The 27,998-nt window shown below is 46.1% G+C and overlaps 1 protein-coding gene across 16 annotated transcripts; it reads right to left on the reverse strand.

The window, feature by feature from the left end:
- Positions 1 to 2: 2 nt before the first annotated feature.
- Positions 3 to 27,998, reverse strand: TPM1 (tropomyosin 1). 16 transcript variants are annotated; one of them, XM_047075011.1, is made up of 11 exons: positions 27,750 to 27,991; positions 26,832 to 26,957; positions 26,505 to 26,630; positions 14,259 to 14,392; positions 12,059 to 12,176; positions 10,686 to 10,756; positions 10,354 to 10,429; positions 9,342 to 9,404; positions 8,991 to 9,060; positions 7,503 to 7,581; positions 5,889 to 6,082 (listed from the first exon to the last, which is right to left on the reverse strand). In XM_047075011.1, the coding sequence occupies exons 1-11, from the start codon at positions 27,861 to 27,863 to the stop codon at positions 6,079 to 6,081; spliced, it is 981 nt and encodes a 326-aa protein (XP_046930967.1). In that variant the 5' UTR covers positions 27,864 to 27,991; the 3' UTR covers positions 5,889 to 6,078. The 16 variants fall into 16 exon arrangements, with proteins under 16 accessions (XP_046930965.1, XP_046930964.1, XP_046930972.1 ...); XM_047075009.1 differs by lacking the exons at positions 5,889 to 6,082; positions 7,503 to 7,581; positions 10,354 to 10,429 and adding exons at positions 3 to 891; positions 9,848 to 9,923 and having other exon boundaries at positions 27,750 to 27,994; XM_047075008.1 differs by lacking the exons at positions 5,889 to 6,082; positions 7,503 to 7,581 and adding an exon at positions 3 to 891 and having other exon boundaries at positions 27,750 to 27,987.

The raw sequence follows: 27,998 nt of genomic DNA on the forward strand, positions 1-27,998 counted from the left end.
AATTTAGAAAATGTCCTACAATGTGCATTTTATTCCATACCATTATACAATGTTTACATATAGTTATAACTCTTAAGAAAATGATTTTTCTTTACCAATTGTACGTAGTGCCTAAATCTTTCACTTGAACATGGAGAAATGGAGAGTGGAAGTCCACATCGAATGCTATCCTACAAGTTGTAATGAGCCGCAGGTGTGCCAATGAGAAGGCCCTAGAAGTCTTAAAAGAGCAGCGTGCCTTACAAACCCTTGGCGTTAGTGAATTCAGGCATACCGGATCCGCAGTCTCATCTCATAATAAAACTCAAGACAAAATAAATTAGTGTCGGACAGGATTCTAAATTGTACAATATTGAACGAAAGACCACAGTGGGACCTTTTGTTTAAAGTAGCACCAATCCACACCTGATTGCGTTTTCAACATTAACCTTCCTGTTGATACATCGTTGGCACTTTGAGTGGAAAATCTTTCTGCTTTAGTGAGGATTCCTAGACTGGCTGAGTATACTGTGTTGCAAAACTCTCTACTAAGTGTGGCAACGTCAACCCGGGAAATGGCACATTTAAGTCATTACGGCCCTGCCATGGGCTCGCCTTGTCTGTGTGTATGTGTGTGTGTTTTCCCCACCCCCTGACCTAGCTGGTATCTTGTGGATGTTTCTGTGACAGTGTAAAAGTAAATAAAAATGCGTTTAAGGGGTTTCATGGTAAGCGTGGTGTTTCAAAACAAAACAAAACAAAACAAAACAAAACAAAACAAAACAACAACAAAACGACATGAAAGAGTGTGGTCGCAGCTAAGGAGGGTTCACATGTTGTTTAACTCCAGTAAAGTCTGATCCAGCATCTGGTGCATACTAAGGTTTTCTTCTTTGGCATGAGCCACTTTCTCTGTGATGGGATTAGAAAATTAAGTCATGAATAGCTGCACTTTGGACACAGAGGCGGTTTGTACATTTAGGCAGGCAAACATCAGTCACAAACAAAGATGAGATGATTAGGACAAGGCATGCTTGTAAGATACTGCTCATTTCCAGACAAGGACCTACAAAGGGAGAAGACATCTCTGACCCAAAGGGGCTAGAGGCACAGCAGGTTCTCACAGAGCAGTCAGGGGAACCTCCACCAACAGGCCACTCTGAACAGAGCACGGGTGGGGCTTGGTGAAGGTCCCCCGGCCGTATGCCACAGGGACAGCGACGGTGCTTGCAGCACTCAAGTTACTTATGGCAGACATTTCTGAGTTACAGGCAGTTAAAGATCTGGGAGCTGTGTTTAACACAGAAGACAGAGATGATATAAGTAGATATTCTGACAACTTTTAAAATGATTTATTTCTGTTGCTCATTAAAAAAAAATATCCAAGTTTCATGCACACTTCAGTAGGACATTCTCTTACTATTCTTATATTTATTATTAACGTGACATTCTCACCAGATTCCAACAACACCATTAGACGGAATAAAAGCATACCTTTTAGACAATCAGGGACTTCTGACATGAGCTCCTGTTTTCAAAAGCTATTTTGCCCAAGCATAGGTACATTTAATCAAACGCTATACCAGATATTAAGAAGTTAGGAATATGAATATGTAATAGCAATATATATATATTATATATTGCATCATATATAATATGTATACGTATATAGTTACACACTCCTTGGCTTTGGCTTTCTAACTTAGGCAGAACTCATTCTCTGTGGGAAACAGAAAACAATTTTTGGTCCCCATTCTGTATCCGTTCAAACAAGAAGAACTGCGATTGCTGAATTGATTGTTATAAATATTTGATCCATATACATACACATAAATTTACCATAAAAGCAGTTTTGGGTCTAAAGAGAACTTAATTATTCCAGATTATAAGAGGAAGAAAGACGCAGATGAAGCCAGCCTTTCTGCTAACTCCCTCCATGTACGATTCTGCAGAGAGCAAGTGCTGTCGGCCCTATTAGTTGAAGGCATGGCAGTCCTGGACTTCCTGCCCATGGGCTCCATTCCTAGAATTCAGCCCAAGTTCTTTCCCACTTAAGTTTAATCCTCATTCAGGGCCAGCTTTAGTTGGTTAGTTAGGCGGCGGTTTTGCTCAAGTTGCTGGTAGAGTTGATCTGTACAGGTCAGCAAGCAGGTTAGCAGAAGAGAAGAGGCAGAAGGAAGACAGGTTAGCCAGACGTGGTGAAGGAGTTAACAGAGATCCCTCAGGTCACCTGCCGAGCAGCTCACCCTTACCCGGTGGTCGTCTGTCCTGTGCTCAGGAAGGATGGGTGGGAAAGGCCTGATAGACTCAGGACGAGCCAGGATTTCTCTCTTGGTGGCCAGGGAGGGAAAGGGAGTGACAGGGGCAAGAAAGAGAGAGGGGGAATGTTCCTCTTGCACCTTACTAAAACCCCTAGGTGAATGGAGCCGAATGCAGTTCCTGGCAACAGCCTGAGGAGCCAAGGCAGGGGGTCATGGTGGAGATCTTACAGTGAAACTTGAACCCGCCCATTTTGCCCACCTCTTCCCGGAACCCCTTTCACTTGCGCTCCAGGGACTGGCTCTCCTTTCAGGCAGAACCAGAAGGGGAGTGCCTGTGCACTCAGCTCTTAAAACGCAGAACTAAGCTCCCTGTCGGTCCCCCAATCACCACCATACAGGGTGTACCCTGACCTCTCGTCGTTTTGACACAGGGTGCTACACTACTCAAACAGCACAACAACAAGCCCGTGTCTCCACGCACAAGTGACGTAAAATTCATTTGCCGACTTCTTGAAGAGAATGGCGTTCATGTGTGGCGCGAGATGGAGGCGTACAGCACGGACAAGACCTTAAACATCCACAAGGCCACCGGCACAGCATCAGTTTTACACACTGGCGTCCAATCTGCTCATGCGCTAGGGAGGCCAACTACAGGTGTCAGTCTGTATCTGATGGCCCAGGGGATGCCCTCAAAATGACAAGAACCTGGCATTTACCATGAAAAGTTGGAGGAGATACGACTGGTTCGAATGACAGTGACAACCTGGACCCAGAAATACTACCGACCGATCTCGAAAAGCTGACAATCCTAACCCCAGGGAGAATGAACCCATCCAGCCTCTGGACCCCAGGGGTGTTGGGAAATTAATCAGTTCTTATGTCAGCTTTCTCTGAGAAGTGACAGAAGATGGGGAAGATGCTAGGTTGCACTATGCTTTCTAGCTTGGAGTGTCTGCTACTTTGTCCTCTTTGCTCATCCTCATTTTCTGGATATTCAAAACCCCGGTCAAATGTCACCTCCTCCAGGTAGCTCCAAACATACACCATCTAGGAGTTTGGGCTCTCTTCACTCCTCTACCTTCCAGCAAAATGGCCAGCTCATCGAGGGCAAAGAACATTTTGGGCTCAGCTCTTCACCACCTCTCTGCTGCCTTCCACAGTGTCCTGCAAAGGACACATGCTTGGGGGTTGCAAATTTAAACCCCACTGGCAATATTACCGCTAATGCAGGGGGGCGATCACCACGGGCAGGCAGGTTTGGCCAAGCTGGAATAAAAGAACTTTGGAGAAACCCTAGAGAATCCAGAAGGTCAATGTAAATTCAGCTTAAATGACAGCTGTCCCTCCACATCCCCCTCTGGGCCTGCTCCACTCCAGCTGTCATGGAGCTGCCATGCCTGGGTAGACTGGGGGCAGGAACCAGAAGTGGTTTTACATTTGGAAGTATTTTCTGCTCCTGTCCTACCTCCCAGATGTCTGGAGCCTCTAGTGCCCAGACTCAGGAATGCTTTCTGTTTGGTCCAACCAGGTTCTTGAAGCAGCTGCAGCTATGGCCTGACTCTCTGAACTAGAAACCTGGACGCTGGCAATTTCTTGACAGAATCAAGGTGCTATTTATCCTTTCGTGCACCCCTACCTCCTGGGGCTATTCCAGATTTGTCTTCCCAATGCATCATTTTCCCGTTTCTCCTTGTAGAATGTACTTACACAAAGTGTGAAAGTCTCTGCAAAGTTTTCCCCTACCACCCCCCCAAAACAGATGTGCCTCCAGAATTAACTGCACATCTGCTCAGCAGAACTTGGAGACCTGTCATTTTGTCTATAGCAGGGAGTAGGGGCACGCAGAGAAGGGGCCCCTTCTATTACTAGGAAGTTAAAAAAATATATGGCAGGAATCACGGTCAAAAGCAGACCCAAGGAGCTTTAGGGGGGAAAAAATCCACGAAATTATAGAAGGCTTTTTTACACTCTCAAGGGAGAGACACTGACTTCCAGATTCCAAATTTTAAAAAGTCTACTACACCAGTATTAAAATGCTTTAATTTATGGCCCTCTTAAAGAGTATTTTTTCTCAACTCTGAAGTCTTTGTGGAGCAAATGACAATATTTTCAGTTTGTCTACATTTGAGTATAGTGGTATATGTCAACACTCTCAGGCTAACAAAGACAGATCAAGATCACTCACGTTTAAAACACAGGAGAAATAGAGCCAGACTGCTGAGCTGCAGAAATGTTGGGAATTAAGAAACAAAAATCCACATCATTTTAAAGTTCTAATTTTGCAATTTCTTTTAAAATCACTTAACCATTGGCGCGCCTGGGTGGCTCAGTTGGTTGGGCCACCGACTTCAGCTAAGGTCATGATCTCTCAGTTTTTGAGTTTGAGCCACGTGTTGGCTTTGTGCTGACAGCTCAGGGCCTGGAGCCTGCTTCAGATTCTGTCTCTCCCCCTCTCTCTACGCCTCCCCTGCTCACGCTCTTTGTCTCTCAATAATAAATAAACGTTAAAAAAAATTTTTTTTAATCACTTAACCATTGTTTTTAAAGTAAAAATAGCAAAGCCTAAATAAAATATAACTGTATTCTGGGGCACCTGGGTAGCTCAGTCAGTTAAGCGTCTGACTCTTGATTTCAGCGCAGGTTATGATCTCACGGTTCGTGAGTCCCAGCCCTGCACTGGGCTCTGTGCTAACAGCATGGAGCCTGCTTGGGATGATATTCTCTCTCTCTCTCTCTCTCTCTCTCTCTCTCTCTCTCTCTCTCCCCATTCCCCACTCACACTCTCTCAAAATAAATAAACTTAAACAAACAAAAAAAAAAACAACTGTATTCTGAACAATTTCCACTAACTACACTGGCAAAAAAAGAACCAACCCTAATGGTTATACTTTAATAACAACTACAAATGAAAAAAAAAAAAAACCTGCTATTATCACAAAGATTATGTATGCACAACTCCTCCTAAAGAATACATGAGGTCCTTACCGGCACAAAAATGAATCTTGACTTAAATGTAACCATATGTAGAAAACTTAAGATGTCATCTCGTGATCTAAATGAAGGTGGCTAAGTAACGAACATACTTTTAAAAATCTTTAACTGTTCTTTGTGCTGTAAAGGAGGATCAACAATAATCTCAATAACATTGGCTCCAAGTTCCAGTATGTGAAGTCCCAGCAGTGTGGGACGGCTGTGCAGCCTTCGGCAGAGCCTTGTGTTAGTTAGCTGCAGCCCCACGAACAGGGCCAATTCAGCATTGACACATCTAACTACACCTCTGGCAGAGGAAGGCACTGCTCAAGGCACACCTGCCACTCCAACAAGCAATGTGCCCTGTGTGGGTTCTCAGTGAGGACTATACACCAGCACCATCACAATCTCAACAAAACAAAACACCCCACTCTTTAATCTTTGGAAACCAAAACTCTGAGAGGGACCCACGCTTGAGCATTTTTTAAAAGTCCAGTGAGGAACTAGTGCTTTACCAACTTTTAACATTCATGTTCAGAATGAAAAAAAAAAAAAAAAGGGTAGCAGCCAAAACTAAGCCTCCTATGTGTGAAGCAGATTTGTAGTTTTATTTATTATTTAGTTTTGTTGAAACTGAAATGTCAATAAATAAGAAGTAAAAAGAATAGCAAACAGAAATAGCTTACACAGTGTTTATTTTACACTGAAATGAGGAGCTTCTGTACAATGGAAAGCAGTGTGCCTGGCTCTCAGGCAGGATGCTAAAAGAATGAGCCAGGTCAGATGGAGAACAGACAAACCGCAGAGCTCAGAGAGGTGGGACAGCCAGCTTGATGAAGGGGTCTCAGGAGAAGTGAAGCAAAGAAACTTATCTGCATGAGGAGAAAAGGTGGGAGAAAAAGAAAAAAAGTGGCACAATGGAAAAAAGGAAAAGCAAACTAACAGATGAGAGCAGCACTTGAAACCCAGGCAGGAAGCAGACATGCAAAACCCACTGCCAGCCGCACTTGCAGGAGGATGTCCCTCCTCGCCCACCCGTGTCTAGACCCAAGGCCAGCACAGGCCCCTCTGGGTGACGGTCCATCGTCAAGAAGGCCCATGAGTAGAGTTCAAAAACAGGTTTTAAGCTAACTCACCTTTCAGAATATTTGAGCATTCTTGATGCCACAAATTTTCCCTATAGAATCACCACATTTAGCACCAGAAAAGACCTAGAGACAGATGTTCTGATTCACCCCCGCATTTACAAACGAAGGAAGAGAGGATGGAATTCTCTCTACTTTCCATGGTGACAGTCACGTCTCTAATGGTGATGTGGAAATTCTATAGCCTGTAAGGCAGCAGGCACATGCCACACTCTTTACGCTACCATGTTCATACATGGGTGGGTCTGAAATTTCCAGCTTATGTGGAATTCAGCGCTATATTATTAGAATGAAGAGAACGCTCTGTGGAACACTCCAAGTTAGAATTTAGAGAGGCAGAAGAAGTGTAACGCTTAGGTTGGGTTAGCAATACGTGGATTAGTTGTGTATGATCGAAGTTCGCATGTGAACAAGGTATCTACTCTCTCACTGCCTCACACAGTTAAAGGTGAGCCATTAACTGCTTAACTCATACTGTGTAATCGGTGTCTTGTATCCCAATTCTTTGACACCAGCTGTGGTGTTCACTGTGAATATTTCAATGCCTTTTATTTAAACACAGAAAATTAAAGCCTCGGTTATTCAGCAGATGAACAATTTCTCTCCAGAATTCTTACAGGTGAGGAAGAGATCATCTCTCAACCATTCCCTAGGCTGTACTGGATCAATCTCCTCTCAGATCCTCAGTAACCAGACACTTGAGGGTTCCTTAAGTGTACATTTCTTTTACCAAAAATGATCCTATTGTATTTAATCGAATCTCGGGAAACCGATCTTTGATATTTCCGGGGAAGCTCCTGCACCACTGCGTAGCCTTCTAGTTTTACTTGAGCCTAGTTTAATTTCCTAAAAGGGTAGTGCTCAAGCCATTCGTATTTCAGTTCACTGCTTGGTGGGGACAATCTAGCTCAGAGATCATGAAATAAACACATTCTGAAGGGAAAATGATGTGTATAGACTGACTTAATCTACTCGGCTCTTCTATTAGTAGAATGTGAGCAGACAATAACTATCCTAGATTATGCAGAGAGAGCAAACAGAAAGGTGTGAAGATGGAGATTCTGGAGGTACAGAAGGCAGCAGTGGTGAGTTTATCATATTAGCGTGAGGGCACGGATGTGAGCAGGCAGGGTGGATCAACATTTACATGGAAGTCATATCGTTGAGAGCGTGGTCCAGCTCCTCGCTGATGGCTTTGTACTTCAGTTTCTGAGCGTACAGCTCGTCTATGACCAGGAAGTGGAAGGCAGAGGTGCAAGGGCATGGAGAGTGATCAAGAGATGGAGGGTGAGCGAGGGTGGCATGGACACCATCCCCACACAGCAGCAAGAAAAGGGCAATGCATGAAGGAAGTGATGCCGCAGCAGGTGGCCAATGCAGGAGGCGTGCGTTTTGTTTTTAAATGAATTGAAACAAAAACAAAAAGAACAAAACCCATTAGAAAATAAAACAAGAAAGACTCAATACGAAAAATCATAACAAATAGGATTGGTTTCTCAGTAAATCATGTTACACCCTGAATACAACCACAGAAGGCCGTCTCCTGGGTAGGTAATAGAATAGCTTTCCTTTCTATAGCTATATTTTAATTCCACTGGAGTAGTCAGCCATCTGCAATTCTCAACAGTGGAAAAAATTCCCAAGGGCAGTGTTTTGGAAGAACAATTTGTGACTCTGTAATCCTTATCTGGCTCCGCCTTCAAGCCACTGACTTCCTGACCAAACCAGACCACTGGGATGTCGGTTTCTTAGTGTCCTGTGAGCTACTCCTTTGGTCTTCTCACGAAGCTACCCTGTTACTGGCCCACGAGGTTTGAAAAGCGAGGACAGCCACACGTTTATGGTGGGGCTCTTGCCAAGTCTGCAATTTAGTTTTTGTAGTGATGAAGGTTTCACACTTTGCTGCACTTTGGCAGACTGTTTTACAACCACCTGTCATTCTCTTTTCTCCACTAGCTTGGATGCCTTCGCCAGCCCCTTCTGCCTTTCTTGTATATTCTATGCATTCTCCTTTCTTTCCTTTTCATAGCTGACCCTTCACGAGCCTCAGAGTTCAACATTTAGGATTTCCGTGAGACAAAGGCAGGTGTTACTAGAACAAAAACCTAAATATCTTAGGGGAGAAAGGCTTGAACATAATCTCAAAAAACAATGTCCTATTACCCCCACCCCCCCTTTCAGAATATAGAGCATTTACCAAGATATTAAGGACTTAAAACCACAAGAACCCAACTGTTACATTGAATTCACACTTGAAGACGAGTTGTGTCTAAAAACGAATCCATGCCACTCTGACAATTAGGAGGTATCAATAAGCAGAGAATACACTAAGTCATTCTCACCTAACAACAACAAATAAACCTGCCCCACTTCTGCACAGTGTGAAGGAAAGCTGGATGGCATCTGCCCTTACAAAGAGACATGCCTCATCTGGTGGCTAACAGTCATCTGGAGAGCAGAGGACTCAGGTCCAAGAGTTTAAGAGCCACAGAATGGAAACCCCAAAGGACAGGCAGGAAGAATGTGCAAGAGCAAAGAAGTATATCCAGGAGGATGCACTTGGATTGGCGAAGTGTTCCGCCAGGTCAGTTTTCAACCATAAGGACTAAATTAAAAACAAAACTTAAGATCTTACCTTCTAAGTCATCAATGCTTTTCTCCAATTTAGTTACTGACCTCTCCGCAAACTCAGCCCGAGTCTCAGCCTGTAACGATTCCATTTATTTTAGTCAAAATTGGGAGGTTTTACATTTCTAGGAGCTACAAGTACAGGGAAAACTAGAGAATCAAAATCAAGCACAGCATCCATAAAACGGGTCTGAACACTTCAGTCAGTCACTAGCACAGCACACTAACTCCAACACGACCTTTGAATATTCCTGACTTGGATCACCATACTTTTGAAATGAAGAAGCCCGGACCAGCTTTATACAAATGGACTCATTTAAAATCCAGTTGGCTTCATCTAAAACACTCATAGTATTACCTCCTTCAGCTTGTCAGAAAGGACCTTGATCTCTTCCTCATATTTGTCTTCCTTCTGCGAGTACTGTAATTAGAAAGAGCGTTCCAGATGTCAGGCTACAGCTCACTCTATACTCAGGTCTTCTAATACAAAGAAAGCGCCAGCCCAGCCAACAGATGTTGAGGATCCCTTAGGAGGTAACGGAGCCTCTGGTATCAAATGGCACACTACAATACATTCTCTGTTTTCTTGCCTATTGTTTTACATGGGATAAGAACAAGATAACTTAGCCATGTGGCAGTTGGTTTAAATTGAATTGTTATAGACGAGTCACATACTCAACATAAAAGATGTTCTCTATTAAAAAAGAGAATCTGTTATCCAATAACCATCAGGAAATCACCTCAAAATCATGCCATTTGCTAAACAAAATGCTTTCGTCAGCAGGGCCTCAGATGAGAAAAAGGATGGGTCTTTCGAGCAGCTCTTAAAAGATGCTTCTCCCCCACACCATGCTCCTGGCCTACCTTCTCAGCCTGAGCCTCCAGTGACTTCAAGTTGTTCGTCACAGTTTTCAATTCTTCTTCAAGCTCGGCACATTTGCTAATGTTTTCGATCAGAGGCAGAAAGGGTGGGAGACAAGCCCAAGGAAGGAGGAGAGAAAAAGGAGAGGGATGGGAAAAAATGAAAACCGAGTCCCAGAGAACAAAGGGCTGCCTTAAAGTAGCCAAATCATCAGGTATTAAGGAACTCAATTGTGCTGAGGACACTGCCTCCTTAAACTTGCACCAGCAGAAAGGCAGGGTGACAAAAATCCAGTAATTTTGGAGTATGATAATTTGGCTTCTTTTTGGCTGCACCAAAGAGCATTTTGAAGGAAAAACAAAGGAGTTTAAAGGACCCAAAGAAAGCACTTAAAGCAAGACAGAAGACAGCAGAGGGTGTCGTTATACCGAACGAACCAGTAGACACTGGAAGCTGAAAGGCGTCTGGGTTGCAGTTAAACCTAAAACCACACATGAGCCATCAGTACCTTATCCTCTGCAGCCATTAATGCTTTCAAGGTCTGATCCATTATTCTTAATTGTTCTTCCAGCTGTCGAACTTGGCTGTTAGTGGACACAGGAAATGCACAAGGCCATTCTCAAAATCAGTGTGCAGGTAAGGCATGCAGTGATACACGCATTCATACAGACACCCCACACAAGTCCTCCGTGTTTCGTACTCGCAGCTCATCCATGTCAGATGAGCACAGGAGGAGCCCGGAGCTGAAACAGGTCAATGTGCAGCTGCCAGAAGGTCATGCTGTTTAGTCACTGCTCTGTAGCACCCCACACACAGCAGACCGGCACCGGGCCCGCTTACCTTTCTGAGAGCTCAGCCCGCTCCTCCGCACGTTCCAGGTCACTCTCAATGATGACCAGCTTACGGGCCACCTGTAGCAGGACAAACACAACACACACACACACACATACCATGGGGCCAGCAAGCTTTGAGTATGGGGGCAGGACACGGAGGTGGGTACTGGCCCCACCGGCCCCTACAAGTTCTTATCGACAAATGAGATGACCCTCTTTCCCGTGGATGGGAGAGAAGCAACTCGCTACCCGGAGGGCCAGGGGAGAGCAGACCAGAGGCTTCTGCTCACAAAGACTCAGAGTCGCTCGTTTGGGGGAGGCAGTCTGATTTTAAGTCTGACTCAGGTGAAGTCCATTTAATTACAGGGCAACCAGCCCAAGTGTGGAGGAAGGGGGAGAGAGGAAATTCACCATCTTGAAAATAGCAGAATGGTGAGACGAGATGCATCCAGCAAGGTGGGGGCTGCCAAAAACCACTGAAAATAATCCTGAGAACTCTATCAATTTAGAGCTCTGTACCTCAACCTCCTCTTTGTGGAGGAGGTTAAAAATGACAACAGGATACCAAGAGAAGCTAACTTGAGATGAGCTGGTAAGATGACTAATGGAGTCAACTCTGTATTTAGCAGAGGAAAGGACCTGAGAGCTTCAAAGGGATCCTTTGAAGCATTTCAAAAGTAGCAGGCATAGTGTAACCTGGAAGTAATAATAGTAATAACGATGGTGGTAAATAACAATAATAGAAAAAAGGAGTGTCAATGCCATTTCAAGACAGCCGTGACACATTAAGATAAAACTAAGGCAATAGTCATGTTAGCTCTGTTATCACAGGAAGTTGTTCTCATGGAGACATGACCAGAAGCTGATTCACCTGTGAGCCTATCTTGATAACAGGATTCTACCACCTTGACAAGAGAGGACACATTGAAAAGGGCCTCTTGAATCTACGCGGACTTTAGTGCATGGACTGTGTCCCTATGCTGCCTGAACTGGATCATGTTAGGTGAATCACACCAGGAAGAGCCGCCTGCACGGTGATAGTACGAGAGGTTCTTTCCACAAGTGAGGCCCAACTCTCCTCTCTCCTGGCCAAAGGTCTTTTGTCCTCGTCTGGGGGCTGCACAGCTGGGATATCACAGGGGAAGTTTTGGTCTTTCTCAGCGCTACGGCCTGGCTTCAAGATAAAGACTGGGATGCCTTAGCAGGATCAAATAAGAACTGTTTTCTGGAGACAAAGGGAATCTGCTTCTCAAAACCACCCACTTCCACCAAGGAAGCAGATCGTTTCACTGAAGAACGCAAGGCTGTAAGCACTGCTTCCTGGCCCCCACCAAGGCCAATGCAGGGGAGTCTGTGAGGCTTTGGGCCCCAAGATCTGACCTCTTCATACTTGCGGTCGGCATCTTCAGCAATGTGCTTGGCCTCTTTCAGTTGGATCTCTTGAATTTCCATTTTCTCCTCATCCTTTTGGGCTCGACTTTCAATGACTTTCATGCCCCTGAAAAGGAAGACAAGCAGAAGACCCAAGGTTTAGAGGAGACCTCCGTGAACCCACACTGCGCTGCTCTGGTCCGTGAGGCTTGGTGTAACTGGCAGACCAAAATAGAGCACAGGGCTGCTTTTATTTTCCAAACCATGAAGCAAGAGTTTCCAGAGCTGAAGGAAGAAAAAGACATACACTTCTCTGTTTATTGTGAACGAAACCTCACACTTTCGATACTGGTGAAGCTATCCAGGGAGCTAATGTTAAATGAAAGGTACCACGTCAGGATCCTGCTTGAAACTGGGAGGCATGGAAACAGGAAAAGCCAACATGCTTTACTTGCTATATAAATAATGAGATTTCTTCCTAGTTAGAACAAAAACAAATCTGTCTTCGCGTACTTCTTCCTACAAAGAAGGTAGCTGTTCTCACCCCATCAGTCACAAACGTAAACATTAGACTGAACCATGTGATGCTGCTGACACTTGACTATGTCAGACCTACAAAAATGACAACTTCATATGGGTCAACCTAATACTTTAGATGAAAAACTGTGAGTTTTGCCTTTAAGAGAATTCTTACATAATAGAGGTGTTGACAGAGAGATTGATGCCATCGTCTGTGCTGTCTCTGGATCTCACAGTGTTAAGTTTTCGAAAATGTAAATTGTTGTGGGATGTATTACGGTTTTATGGAATAAGTCATTTTAAAATGGGGTTCATTAAAAAAATAAAAAAATAAAATAAAATAAAATGGGATTCGTTTACCAAAATCTATGTAGGCAGTTCAGATGATGAAGTACTACAGTATGTATCAGAAGACTAAAATTCTTGGCTTGTCTATAAATCCGCCGTGACACTTTGGGCAGGCCACATCAACTTCTGAGCCCTCGTCTTCTCATTTGTAAAAAGAGGCGAGTGGGGTAAGTGATCTCTGAATTCCTTTTTTTCCTACGAAGTCTGACATTGCCAGATTGCCTTTTACGTTTCCTGGCAAGTATATTTTAGGAAGAATCAGCCACAAAACCACTGGCATGTGTGCACGGTAAAAGATGATGAGTCATCTTAAGGAATTCCAAAACTCTTGGTTAGGGAAGAAACAATAAGCAGCAGTGAATAAGGAGCTGGAAACTTCAACTTAAATGCTTCTTTAATCTTCAAGGCTGAAATCACTCTTTACCCATGGTGGCAGGGTGCTCACTTCTATAGGAGTGAGTGGACAGAAACTCACTTCTATCGGAGAAGGAGAAATGGAAAGAATGACGGATTGCCTTCACCTGCCCGGGCCACAGCACCGATGCACACTCCCAGTGTTCTGAGCCACCACATTACTCTGTCATGCTTCCAAGCAGGACAACTCTCCAGTTCAGTCTTTCTTGGAACGCTTCTATGCAATATGAATACATTAACTCGAGCAGTTGAACAACTTCTAGAATACACGGAGTTGTGCTGGGCTATATGGCCATGGTATTCCTTTACTACCACAAAACTGAATCTTGGAGTAATAATCAGGTGGAGCCAGGTTACAGGGAGTGGGTTCTGAATACACGAGTATCCGACTATATTTACATGTGCACCAGTATCTTACCAACATTACTAAGTCCAAAACAATTTACTTTTGCAGATAATATTTCTGTTTTACCTGTGCTTGCTCTTCCACCAATTTGCTGGGTTACTTGACAACTGATAGTCCATGGTTCATTTATCTGGGCCCAGTCTCCTTGGCGTATTTTAAATAAAGTTTATCTTTTGGAAATGTCTAACTGCTCTGCGGTCGGCAAGAATGAAAGAACCAATAGGCATCCCTAGAATTTCTCATTTAAAGGTCCATCTCCCTCTCTGGACGATGAGCTCTATGAAGGCAGGAATAGGAGCTCTTTCTTCTTTGTAACCTTGGGATTTCAAACAGTGCTTTGTACACAGGGGCTCCACTAATGTTAAAGGAACGAACCTAGTAAAGTTATACCTGGGATCAACTGAGGAGACGATCCCACCAAGGCACTGTAAAATTGTGAAGCCCCAAAGATCAGAGAAGCCCTCCTGTTCCACCCGGAGGAGAGGCCTGTGCAGAAAGGTGGGCTGGGAGAGGCACCCTCACCTCTCACTCTCATCTGCTGCCTTCTCGGCCTCCTCCAGCTTCTGCAAAGCTGTTGCCAGTCGCTCCTGGGCACGATCCAACTCTTCCTCAACCAGCTGGATGCGTCTGTTCAGAGAAGCTACATCGGCTTCAGCCTAGGCAGAGACAGTGAAAGGCATTTCAGACTGGGAGAGAAAGTGAGGGCACTGCCTACAGGAAGTGGCTGAGTCAGAAACACCGATTTCTGACAGGAAGCCTGGCCGTGTGGTGAGCTACCTCTAAGTGCATTACACGCCCCGGTCAAGTCCAGAGTTCTCGAAGACACTGCTACATTGATTTATACAGTGAACGTCCACACGCACCATTCTCAGTGGAGAGAGGGACCGTTACCAAGTGCTCTCTCACTTGGTTCTTTTCTTCCACAGAACTCCACAGTGGGTCCCCCGACTGCTAAAGGGGCGCTTCATTACGGCCACCTCACTCACGGGGGCTCGAGCACTGGGCAGAGACAAGACCTACCCAGGCTCCGCCACATAGGACAAGAGCAGTCCAGCCGGAAACCAGACTCAGGAGTCTGCATTCTCCTTCCTCCTGGCTACTTTCTCAAAGGAGTCTTAAAAGGAACTAAAGTATTTAAAAAGTCAGCCGTTCTAAAACATATGCCATACAGACACAACCGCCCCTCCCCCACTCCCGTTTCAGTAACCCCTTTAGGAGAACTCGGTCATATGCTGGAACAGGGCCAAGACAAATTTCCCAAGTGTTCTTGAGATAAGCTTACTGGCATTTCTTGCAAGGTTGTTACAAGAAAAGTTTCAAACTCCTTAGGAGAAAAGCGGTACAGATACTATTTTTATTTAGTATCTGTATCTAAATTAGAGATGTTACTTTTCGGGGGATGCAATGATTAGCTGTTATCATAAGCACTTTTTACTGTGAGCCTCAGAACACTTGCAAGTCTATGATGATCCGTTACATACACTTGCATTGGTGTTTGTTTTCAATATTACGCCTGGAAGTCAAAGAGAGAACTTACTAATCAGGTACCATTTCCTCATCTGCAGCCACTGTGAATGTGTGCTTATCATGGGGTGAGAGAGAAGGTTTTCAGGACACCACTTTAGAGTTTTCTAAAAATTACCATACATACTTAAGGCATGACAATTCTATCTATATTTCTGTGTGCTTTACTCAGTTGGAAGCTTCCTACATGTAAGGAATCATAGTTCTCTGCACAGAAAGAATATGGGCTCAGTAAATGTCTACTGAATAAAATAATTAAGACCGACATAATTTAAACAAAAGCAACTTTCCTAGCTCATGGACTCCTGATGTACACAGTCTGAAAGGCACATGTAGTGAGAGGCTGTGATTATGGCCTTGAATGAAATGAATACGAGAATGTTCAGCTCTTTGCTCCTCTGGATTCGTAAAATTTTAAATGCCAAGTTCTGTCTGGGAAAGAGAAGTTATTAGGGCATCTCCAACCACGGTGAAGGACTCTTTATAAAAAATTCAAATACACTTTTATCTCGACAAAAATTAACTATGTAGTAGTAACAGGCTGACGGAGACAGGGAATAGGAGAAATGGGAAATGACTCTGAGGAGGACAATTTGCATCCATATAGGCCCACAAAGTAAATCCTTAGGGGTGCACAGCTAGTAATGGGTTCTGCTAAGTCTGACCGGCTAATGAGTATGTTTTTTTTCTAGAGGAGGAGTGAGGGTAATAGGGACAATGCATTTCTTACATGAAAGGAACTGTCGTTCTAGCCCTATTTCTTAAAAATTGGAAGGAACTATACATTAAGGTCAGGTCAGCTTTGTTCACTTTTTTTGTATTTTCCATTTCTAACACAATTCTATTCCTTTTATGAATGGGGCATGGTGGTGGGGGGTTGTCAGGAAACAAGCAACTCCGAAAACTGAAAACAAAAACGAAGAGCAAAAACAAAAATACCTTAGTAGAATGTCTAGGTCATACACTTGAAAGTATTCCTCACCTTTCGTTATTATTTTGAATATGAAGGCAAGTATCTTCGTTACAGGTGCTATGGCCAGAGAAATGTCAACACGATTTTCAAAATGTTTTCTTGTAGCCACCACACTCTAAGGTTCTGCTCTGTGTTTCACCTGGGCCCCAACCCTGAGGACTTTGTACTCACAGAAAGAACAGGGTTTATGCTCTGAGGAAAGGACCTTCTGGGTGGCAGGGCAGTCTAGGTCCCCAGCTTGTCATGTGGCCAGGGCATGGAGAGTAAGGAGACCATGCCCCCATGCTCATTCCTGCCTCTGTACACAAGATCTCCCTGCCTAAGCGGCCCCGTCAATCTGTAGCTTCCTTCTTATTGCCCCTCACTCTAACCACTCCTTCCTTTAGCTCTGGACCCTGATACGTAAATGTCACTAACTCTTTCCTAGGAGCATGTCGTAGAACCTTCGACTTCTTGGCACTATATAGGGCCTCATACAGGGCCCCCAAGCAACAACTGGGAACGGAGGTCCATTCTAGGAGCCAGGACCGGGCACACAGCAGACCTGTGGCTGGTTCACAAAATGGGGTCTCAACTGTTTATCTGGAAGAGTCTCTAGGCATCATCCAGCAGTTCCCACAACTGGCTGTCAGAATCCCCTAGAAGAGGCGTATTAATAATGCAAACTTCCAGGCCCCATCTCCAGAAATTCTGATTCAGGAGGTCAGAGGGGAGGGCAGACATCTGCAACATAAATACGCAACCTGTTCCATCCCTCCACCTTCCCGGCCCCACCATCCAAAGAAGCTGGCAAATCCTGTGGGAACCACTCTTCCAGCTCTCCTTTCAAAAGAAAGGAGAGAGGGAGCTTTGACCCACAGTGCTGACCCTGCTCGGGCCATACAGACATCAGTGGGAGACAAGACTAAAACCCCAGTTGCCTGGGTCCTCGTGTGTGGGCTCGGCCACTTCTCATGGCCTCCAGGGATCTCACAGCAGCCCTGGAATTGGTGGTTCTTACCTCTTACTTCTCTCTTCCTATGTTAGAGTGGCAAGTCCCCTATAGCCTCTCTCAACACAACTCCCCATGTGACAGAGAGGCTTTGATGACAGGCCTAGGAGAACAGTTACTGTACTGCATAGCATCCACTAAACAAGCCCTCTCCATCCCTTCAGAGATAAGGTACGGTATTCCACTGAAAACTTCACCAAGTAGCACTCATGGGTGACACCTCACAGGTAGACACAGAGCATCTGCCCTCAAGCTGGGAAGCCAACACCCGCTGCCCCTGAGCTTTCACAGCAGCATGGGCAAAGGTGCTTGTAGGCTACAGCTGGGACCTGGGAGCAGTGTCTGGGGTACGTCTATCTGCACGTAAGCTTTCCCTGGGAAAAAGCTGGACTCCCACTGGCTTCTCAGGCCGTTCCACACTGGGATGGACGCAATTTTGTTTCGGTCCCTGCAACTCAAGTTTAAGTCCATAAATTAATTAAGGAAACTTCTTACTCTTATTTTTACTTGTGTGTGTGTATATGAGAGAGAGAGAGACAGAGACAGAGAGGGAGACAGAGAGAGAGAGAATATGAATGATTGAATGAATATATGTGTGTGCTTTGGATTACGCTCTGTTCAAAAGGCCTCTAGCTCTTACCTTCACTAGCCTTTTATTTCTGGTATGTGTTTTCTAAGTTCTGAAGTTTATTTAGGTATTCTCTAAGGTTCCTTCATCACAGAACCTGGGTAGTCTACTTAAGATTTAACCTTCGGTTACCTCTGCCAGTACAAGTCCCCAGCCACATGAGTATCTGTTATTTAAAAAGCACATATAAACAACAAGGAGTGTGGGAAGGGTCAAGACTCCAGACGCAAATCATTTCCAGGCATGGAAATCACCCTTAGTGCGCTGGGTTGGCTTCTTCTAAAAATGTGTTGATAACTGCTGGTGGAGTCTTTCAGTTTGGGATGCTAGTTTCTTTTACTTCAAAAGTGCTATTGTGTCCCAACATGTAATGAGCTACTCAGAAAAGAGACTGCTATATTAGTAAAGGCTACCAATTATCTTCCTGCAGATCTGTTGTTAAACAGCCAGCAGGCACTTTGCAGTTGGGCCTGGCCTGTCCCTGCACCCAACCCAAAGGTACCAGCTACCTACACGGAAAACAAGGGTAGGCACACCGCTCTCCCAACCTCAACAAGGTACTATACAGAATCAAGGGTAGCAGGGCCACTTCAACACAGCAAACTATTACTCCAAATCAGATTTGACAGCAAACTTTTATGATGCCTACATTTTCATGAAATCCAGATGTTTTGGCCAATATAACTAAATATATATATATATATACATATATGTGTGTGTGTGTGTGTATATATATATATATATAGCACTGGTTTTTACTTTAAAAAAGTATTCTAGTTAAAACAGTCAAGAAAATAGTAACCGGGAGAGTAACATTATATCCTAAAAAATGATCCTCTGGAATATGTTTTCAAAGTCCTGCCTGAACCAGAGGGGAACATGGGATGACCAAAGGTCAGGCATTTTTATTTCATGCAAACTGTAGTTATACGGCGAAGGTTTCACCCAACTTGCTGTGTAAGACCAAGTGACTACAGCCAAGTTAAACTTCTGCCCTTATACGGTAAGGAAAGGGGAAAAAACCACTGATGACATTAAGGGGCACTCCCATGGATAATAGATAAACACAACCTCCTCTATCTGTGCCAAGGCCTATAATTTATGAGGCATATTTGTATAATGAGGGAGAACGGACATGAACAGGGCATTGTAGTGCCCTTGCCTTGCCTACATATGAAGACAGAAATCATGAGTGTATATTCCAGTTATTGCCAGCCTGGGGTTGCCAATGTGAACACAAAGCGCACTCTTTTGAGTTTCCTGGTCTCAGAGCTATTTACCAACTTGAAAGTGGGAGAGGGCAGGGGATTTCTGTTAATTGGTTATTTCCCATGATTTAATAAAATTACTAGTTGAGGACCTACAGGATACATCTTTAAGTCTCGTTGTTTGCTGGATACCACCCAGAAAGGAGGAAAGACTGGCTCCTTCTTGCTACTCTTTCCTTTGATAATAACAAAAAACACACAAAACCCTGGTGTGTCACAAGACCTAGAGTCAATCATTATATCAAGCAAAGTATCCTCATTCCAACATTTTGAAGGGCCCACACACCTTGGAAAAACAAACCAGTAGGAAATAAGGAATAACCAAGTTTTCCAAGGTAGTGCTAGCCTAAGAGGGCCAATTAACTACAGTACATCTGAACTTTTCAGAATCAGAATTTAGGGCCAACTCTCCAGTCAAGTATTTCTTGCAGCGGCTCATGATTTTGTCACTAAACCTGTATCCTTGTGGCTAAGAGAAACTGACTGCTAGCTTAACTCACAGCTATGTCTGACAACTACCAAGAGACCACCTTAAATTAACTCCCTCTAAATTACAGTTGCAGAAGTTAGGAACAACTCTCAATCTGCAATGGTCTCTTCTGACTCAGTCCTCAAACTGCTATCTTAAAAGGTTCTGGGGTGCCTGGGTGGCTCAGTCAATTAGGCACCCGACTCTTAATTTCAGCTCAGGTCATGATCTCATGGTTGCGAGATCGAGTTCTTGTGTCACCAGACTCTGCCCCGGGCGTGGAGTCTGCTTAAGATTCTTTCTTTCTCTTTCTCTCCCTCCCTCCCTCCCTCTCAAAAAAAAAAAAAAAAAAAAGTTCTGTGTCCAATCAACCTGGATAGAGTGTTTTCAAAATTATTTCCAAAAAATTCAAACTATTTAAACCACTTTAAACACAAAGCTTTGAAAAGAATGAAAGCATCATCTTTAGCCAGCAGGCCCAGGAAGACTACCGTTAGAAAAATGATGTACAAAAGAGAAGACATGTATAAAAGTAACAATATGCCCTTCATAAAATTAATCTTCTGTGTCTAACATCAAACACTAGGACAGGAGTCTATCTATACAAGGCTCTCCTGCAGAGGACTACATGTTCCCTTTCTGAGGAGGGTGAGGGGAGTTCTATCTACTCACTTCCACCACTCATGCCACCTCAACCAAACATTTCCTCCAGTCTGCCCACATCCTCTCTCCATCAAATTCCCAAAAGAAAAAAAAAATATCGGTTAAAGCATTTATATGCAGTGCTTTGACATGTAGTGAAAAGAGTAGGCCATTTTCAAGACCCTTTGTTTTTTAAAAATTTTTTTTTTTTTCAATGTTTTTTTTATTTATTTTTGGGACAGAGAGAGACAGAGCATGAATGGGGGAGGTGCAGAGAGAGAGGGAGACACAGAATCGGAAACAGGGTCCAGGCTCCGAGCCATCAGCTCCGAGCCTGACGCGGGGCTCGAACTCACAGACCGCGAGATCGTGACCTGGCTGAAGTCGGACGCTTAACCGACTGCGCCACCCAGGCGCCCCTCAAGACCCTTTGAATAGGTGGTGAACTGAAGGCAAAGGAGCAAAGGACAAAGCCAAGTGCTGTGCAGTTTTAATACCAGCTGACATTTAGCACTTACTCTGTTGTGTCAAACACTGCTGTAATTTCTTTACACATACTAACTCCTTTGGCCACCTCAACAGGTAGGCATTATTATTATCCACATTTTAGAGTTAGGGATCTGAAAGAACGAGAAGTTATTCTGCCCAGCATCTCACAGGGAGTAAGTAGCAGAAGCCAGAATTCAGATCCTGGCAGTCTGGGTCCAGAGTTCTCATTCTTATCCATCATGTTCTATTAGTTCTAATGGTTCAAGGACAGCTGTTAGCCAGGCAGAGAGAGAAGTGGAATCATTTTATTGCCCTGTCAAATTCAGACACATCAATGGGATCTTTGCTGACTTGTTCTCAAGAAAACTGTCTTTCTTATTAATTTCCTGATTCCTGTCTGTATTTTCCGCCAAATTTCCTCTAGTTAGGCCTTCCTCCTAAGAGGACCCATTTGTTTCTATGTATTTTATGCAAAACAGGTATTGAACTTTCTGCAGCCAGCCATATTGCCACTACAAACACCTAACCGGTAGGATTTACTCAACTCAGAAGAATGGGTCCGTATTAAGCACAGCTGGACACCATATTATGCTTGTCACGAAATTCCCAAGGTGTTTGAGTATCCTGATTTAAAACACACACTCAAAAATCAACAAATAGCAAATGCCTGAGCTACCTCTGAAAGCCTGTTCCTGTATGTTGGATACATTTGCCTTAGGAGAAAGGAAGGAAGCCAGGTATTACATTCAACATGGGGGAGGGGGAAGCCGGCAAGAGAATACACCCAATGATCGTTGACATGTAGCCAACTCTTCTCAATACTCGGTAACAAAGGAATATCTGTATAAGACCACTAGGGAGAAGAGATGGTTAATACAAAGGGAAAGGTAAGCGGGTCTCATACTATGCATGTCATACATACATGTATGTCAGAGCCCGGCGCTGTCAATGTCTCAACCACCACAAAGAAAACCAATGGTCAACGGGGATGGTGGAGTTTAGCATCCCCCGGCCCTAAAGTCTGGCAGTGCCCCAGACTTTCCCTGTCAGCGCCCCTTTCCAAAGGAACGGATTTCCAAAAGGATTTCCCTCTTCCCTCCCCACCCTTCGAGTAAATAATGCCAGCAGCGCAAAGTGCACATCCCGAGGGACCCGAGACACCCGGGCCGAACGCAAATAACCCCAAAATAGAGCCCTTTCTGGGAAAGCGCTGCTTCCAGAACCTTCTCAACACCACTCCTGCTTCCCCTCGGGGCTTTTACTTTAAACCAGCGAAGATGGAAAGGAAGGGCTGAAAGGAACAGGCAGGGCCCCTCCCTAGAGTCCGACGCCAGCTGCCCCAGGTGCGCCAGGTGCGCCCCTGGAGGCGTGGGGGCAGGGGTAGGTGGGCTCTGGAGGGCCCTGCACCGCTCTGTGGGCCCAACTGGGGCGGAGGCGCCTCTGGGTGGGGGTGGGTGGGCAATGGGTGGGTCCCTTACGGTCTCCCTCAGCTTCCTCTCGTAGTCTAGCTCGCGCTGCAGGCTGCCCGCGCGCTCCTCCGCGGCGTCCGCCTGCTCCTGCAGGCTTCGGATTTTCCTCCGCACCGCCTCCAGCGAGCTGCTCCCGGCCATCGCGCGGGGCGGCGGCGGGCTGGCCGGCGGACTGCGGTGAGAGAGACCGGCTGCTGCGCTCCGGCCGCCGCTGCCGCAGCCGCACTCCTGAGCGCCCGGCCGCCCCGCCCAGGCCGCGCCGCGCAACGGCGGCGCCCCCAGCGGCCCAGGACCAGCCCGGAAGTGGCGGTCTCCCGGGCGGCGCAGGCGAACCGCAGGCGGGTGCGCGAGCGCCGGGGGCGGGCACAGAGGGCGGGGCGCGCGCCGCGGACCCCGGGAATATGCAACCCGCGTGAGACACTGCGCATGCTCGCGGAACCGGGGCTGTCGGAGGTGGTGGACTCGCTTTGGGACACCTGGAGAGATGGGCCCGGCCGGGAGGGAGGCCAGCGCGCCAGGGATTTTACTGCGATTCCTAGCGCCCCTCCTTGGCTCCGTGGTGACCCCGCGTAACGGACCTGGTTGCTAAGGGCGGTGGTGCCGCCTACTGGCGGCGGGAGTTCGCACTAGGGAGTTCAGAATTCCCAAGCCCAAGAGAGAAGCTGAGTGGAGGAGTTTGGGGCCTGAGTGTGTCCCCAGGACCTTTCCTCGTTATAAAGAATTACAGCACACAAGATCCTAATCACAACAACCTTCCTCTTTCACTAAACTCACGAAGTGAAAACCACTAACATATTGCATTAACCTTGATTAAACCTAACATATTGATTAAACCTTTCTAAATGCAGCGTTCCTAGGTAGGTTAGAATCCGGCTCCTAGAATCTCTCCTGGCTGTTGACTTTGGCCAAGTAACTTGACTCTTCTGGGCTTCATCTATAAAAGTGGAATTAATAGCAGTACTTCCCTCATGGGGCTGTGGTGAGGATTATGAAATAAAGTGCCTAGCACAATACATTGTACATAGTTAACTCAAATGATAGCTTTAGTGAATAAATATGCAGGCACTGCCTTAAGAGTCAGGTGGGGGTCCATCACGGGCTGTGTTCTCAGGGCCACGAACCTCTTTGGGGCTCACTTCCCTTTCCATAAAAACAATCATCTCACGGGTCCCTTATAACTTACAAGCTTCTCTGGTTTTAGATCAGCCTCAGAGATCTTCTGGAATCTGACCAATTCTGGGCTGGACTGAGATGCCTTTAAAAGGCACAGCCATGAAGGCTATAGAACACTATGAGAGCCTTTGGCTACAGCTGGATGAAAACCCAATCTCTGGGAACCGTCCTCTGCCAATTCTCCCATTTGGGCTGCGTTTTTAAATGCCTTCCAAATCTCATGGCTTTCTTCCTCACCTTTCTCACAGGAGGCCCTTCAAGTCAATTCCTGATGTATTTAAGTGTGGGAATAATGAAGAACAAAAACATACTTGACAACCCCGTCCTCCTTCTCCAAAGCCCTAACAAGGAACCTCCTTTGCTTTCCTGATTCATTTTCTATGGACTTTGTCACAGTCTCCGCTGAGACTCTCACAAACCTCAGCATGTGCCCTCACGCCCTGTAGGTGGAGCCTCTCGCTTTGTTTCCACACAGTTCATCTGGTCAGGCGGGAGGTTACAACTCCTCCCCCAGAGGAGTCCAGACAGTGGGCTCCAACTTTGAAGGTGGAGGAAGGGGGCGCCAAGGAAACTACTGGACACTTGCAAGTGCTGTAAAGCAGCCAACTAATGACTTAATGTCCTGCTTTTCAAACACCTGGGAAAGACAGTTTTAGGTGAGTTCATTTTAATGCTGATGTCATTATACAAGAGTTTAGAACAGTTCTCAACCTTGGGTGCACATTTAAAAAATACTAATGCGTGGGTTCCACACCCAGAGATTCTGATTTAACTGGCCTGGGGTGCAGTCTGGATTTGGGCTTTTAAAACCTCCCTAGGAGATTCTGTTTACATAAGGTTGAGAATCACTGATTTAGGAAGCAAAGACCTGCAAGGAATAAAGACTCACATACTGCAAATATCAGATACATCACAATATTGGCGAAGGGGTTGGGGGCCAGAGAAAAAATGGAGCCCTTGATCCCATTCAGCCTCATTTAGGTGGAACACCAAAAGTTTCAAAAGAAAAGCATCAGGATGCTTGCTACCTTGTGAATTACAATCTTTTAAGCTAGGAAGACCCTTCTTTTGGAATAACATTTGTAAAGTATTGGTAAATATGTAGAAAAAGGTTTTAAGTAGTAGGAAAATGTAAAAATGTTTTTAAATTGGTGAGTAATGACAGTGAAATGTCCTAATTCCAAATGTAATATGATTCTACCTCAGGAAGCTGACCTCCTATCTCCCGCTTTCTTTAGTGATATCGGTCTCTTCCTCCTTAACTCTTGATTATTTTTGTTAGGAAATCACTTTAAATATAGCATTTCTTTGCAAATGTTCTTCTTCAACATCCCTACACATTCCAAACAACCTACAATATCTTAAAAGTTCAATGATCAATCTACTATAAAAAAAAAAAGTACCATATTAGGGACAGTTTTCCAGTAGGAAACCAAAACACAGTTTCAAAAAGCTCCCTCCCTTGCTAACCCCGCCTCCACCAAGGTGGCTTTAAATATCCTCATCCGCTTCTGCCCCACTTCATTCCAAAGCTCCCTTAAACAAGACTTTTCAATAAAGACATGATAGCACTACATAGTTACAATAATTATGATCTTTTTTTTCCCTTTAAGAATTGTAGTCGCTTTTTTCTCCTTCAGTCTTACTAGGCTATTTTCAAATTCTCTGCATTCTTTTCCTTATAAGGAATATCTCTCCTTGATCTATCAGCGGCTCTTTTAAAAAAGCTAAATAAACGTCCTGCTGGAGAATTTGGGGGAGACAGACATCCTCCATTTAGCCTTACACGAAGCAGACATATGATCTACATTATACAAAGCAGACACAGAGTTATATGTGTTTTTTGGCTCTTTTTCTAAAGCCAGGTAGTTTGTAGCTTTAATGTTTTAGCTAAGTCAGTGCTTCTGTGAACCCCGTTTCCAGTAATCTTGATGTTCATTGAAAAAAGAATTTTTTTTTTTTTGGTCGATTCTAAATGTCCTATGTCTGGATTTCCCATTTGCAAAGCATGCTTGGAGATTACATTTTAAGCCTTTCACGCCACAAAAAGCCATTACTGGTTTCAAGGCCCAAGACCCTCCAGCAATTTGCATTTTACTCTCATACAAAAAATTCTGCCATTGTGCTTGGTAGTTCAACTTCTGGGCACAGCTTTCCCCGGTGCTCATACATTCTTGGAATTGTTACTAACTTCGCAAGGAATTCTTTCCTAATTGGGCCTCTAGCCTTAATGAGCTTCTACAATGGAATCCAACAGTGTGAAAAGAAGTCGTTCCTTTGGAAATCTAATGCTTGGCTTGACTTATGGAGCAGAAGAGACAAGCTCTTCAGCTAAAAAGATTCCAAAGGGCAATGGACAAAGTGCTGGTAGAGTTTTTGCAGTGTGTGCATCACCCCTGAAACTATGTGGTGGTTGTCAGAAGGCTGACAGGTGGGGGTGGGGCAAGCAGGAGGGGCAGGGGGCAGTTAGCTCACTATACCATATAAAGCACTGAGCTATATATAACTCCCAGGGTACTTTCAGGATCTAGTGCTGTCAGACTGCAGACCCAAGCAAGTATCATCTTCCCAGGCAGATCTTAAGGGCTGGATTAAGGCTTCCCTAGTGAGCAAGGAGGCCTCAAGTGTCTCTGCACCCCAACATCAAGCTCAGCCTTCTAAGTAAAAGTAGCACCATGTCATTCCTTCAATTTAGAGACCAGGCCCTCTGTACCCTGACTAGACTCACCATTGAAAACCAGGCATTCCCACCCACCAGAGGCTGCAAAGGAAAGAAAGTAAACTAGGCATTCTGTTTGCACAAACCTTGGTGATGACACCGCAGAGGTTTTCTGCCACCAGGGAGGCAAGGTTCACCTCCAGCATCCAACTTCAGCCACTCCACTCCCAGCTTCTCACCCACCCACCTCCACCCCCAGGAGTGGGGGAAAGAAGGAGAAAAAGAGAGAGGAGTGGATGAAGTATAAATGAACGTGTGCAATAGAAGTCTGAGGCAGCATCCAGTGCTCTGGGCCATGTCAGGGCTGTGTGCGGGTGTCCAGCAGGAAGAGGTGACCCTCCTCCATTGCCCCTTGGCCATTGTGGTGACCTCAGAGTGGTCACTGGGCAGGAGTTGAGGGAGATACTGTGTGCGTGCACTTACGTCAGTGGCCTTTTTCTCCGCCAGCTCCAACTTCTCCTGGGCATCTTTGAGAGCCTCGGAGTATTTGTCCAGTTCATCTTCGGTGCCCTTGAGTTTCTTTTGCAGCGACACCAGCTCATCTTCCAGCTGGGAGTTGGCCGTGAGGGACGGGGAGGGGTGGGGGTGGGGTGCAGCAGGCAGCGTGATCCCGCGGGGGAGGGGTGTGGGTGCACAGAACCAGAAGGACAGGGACAGCAGAGAGACAGAGGGAAAGACAGGGAGGGAGAGAGAAAGAGAGAGACAGAGTTAGCCATTCGTGCGCCGTGCTGCGCCGCGCGCCCCGGGTACCTTGGCGGCGGCCTCATCCGCGGCCAGGAGGCTGTCCTCCGCCTTGTGCAGCTCCTCCAGCACCCGGTCCCGCTCGTCCTCCGACGCCCGCAGCAGCTTCTCCTTCGCCGCGATGTCGTCCTCCAGCTGGGGGCAGCGGCGGGCGGGCGCGGGCGGCCGGCACGGACCGGGTGTTAGACACACACAACACACGAGCGCCTGGTTGGCTGCGGCCCCTCGGCTTGGGGCGCTGCCGACTCGGGGTTCAAGGGTCTCTAAGTAACCTCTTCTCTCCTGAATATGGAACCGCACTGTGGCCCACCCTGCACCCCCACCTCCCGCGGGACGAGAATCCTGCCAAGGTCCCAGCGCGCTCAAGTCCACCACTGGGGGTGCAGAAAAACGCCCCAGTCTCCCTGGCTTTCGGGCCGTACTCTCCATTCCGTTCCATCTTTGTTCTTAGGAAAAAACTTCATGACTCGACCCCCCCCCGCCCCCACCTCCACCTCCCTGCCCCTTCCCCCTGCTCAGGCTCTACCCCAGTTGAAGGTTTTATTCTTTCCAGTCAAAAGTCCAGAAGAACTTCTAACACTTTCTGGACTCGATTCACCCTAACCTACTCGCCCCCCCACTCCGGTCCAACATTGATCCCCGATCCTGAGAGTCAAGTGTCTCTAGGGGTTGAGAAGACCTCGCGGGCTCTGGGAAGCCGAGGAGGGAAATAAACGTCCCCGGACGAGACCAAAAAGTTAGCGTAAGCCTGAGTCTTGCTCTTCCCCTCCCCCTTCTCAGCTGCGCGTCCCCGGCCTCCCAGGAGTGGCGGGGTGGGGAGTGGCTCCCCTTGTCCTCGGGGTGAGCGGCCGGGAAGGGGTGCCAGGCGCACAGGGCCCGGGGGCGCCGTGAAGGGCGGGGGGAGCGCAGGGCCGGGGAGGCGCAGACCTGCTTGCTCCTGTCCTCCGCCGCCTTCTTATCGGCCTCCGCCTGCTCCGCTCGATCCAAGGCGTTCTCCTTGTCGAGCTTCAGCATCTGCATCTTCTTCTTGATGGCGTCCATGGTGGCGGCGGCGAGGGGCCCTGGGGCTGCGGCGGGAGCGGAGAGGCGAGTGCGCGGTGGGGCGGCCGAGCCGAAGTGCGAGCGCGGAGCCGCCTGCTGCTCCCAGATATGTACTTTCCCAAGGGGGCGACCGCA

Source organism: Lynx rufus, unplaced genomic scaffold, assembly GCF_022079265.1.
Source record: "Lynx rufus isolate CCGP_SWC_20201006 ecotype Redwood Valley unplaced genomic scaffold, mLynRuf1.p SCAF_13, whole genome shotgun sequence".
In the NCBI taxonomy this organism is placed as follows: Eukaryota; Metazoa; Chordata; class Mammalia; order Carnivora; family Felidae; genus Lynx; species Lynx rufus.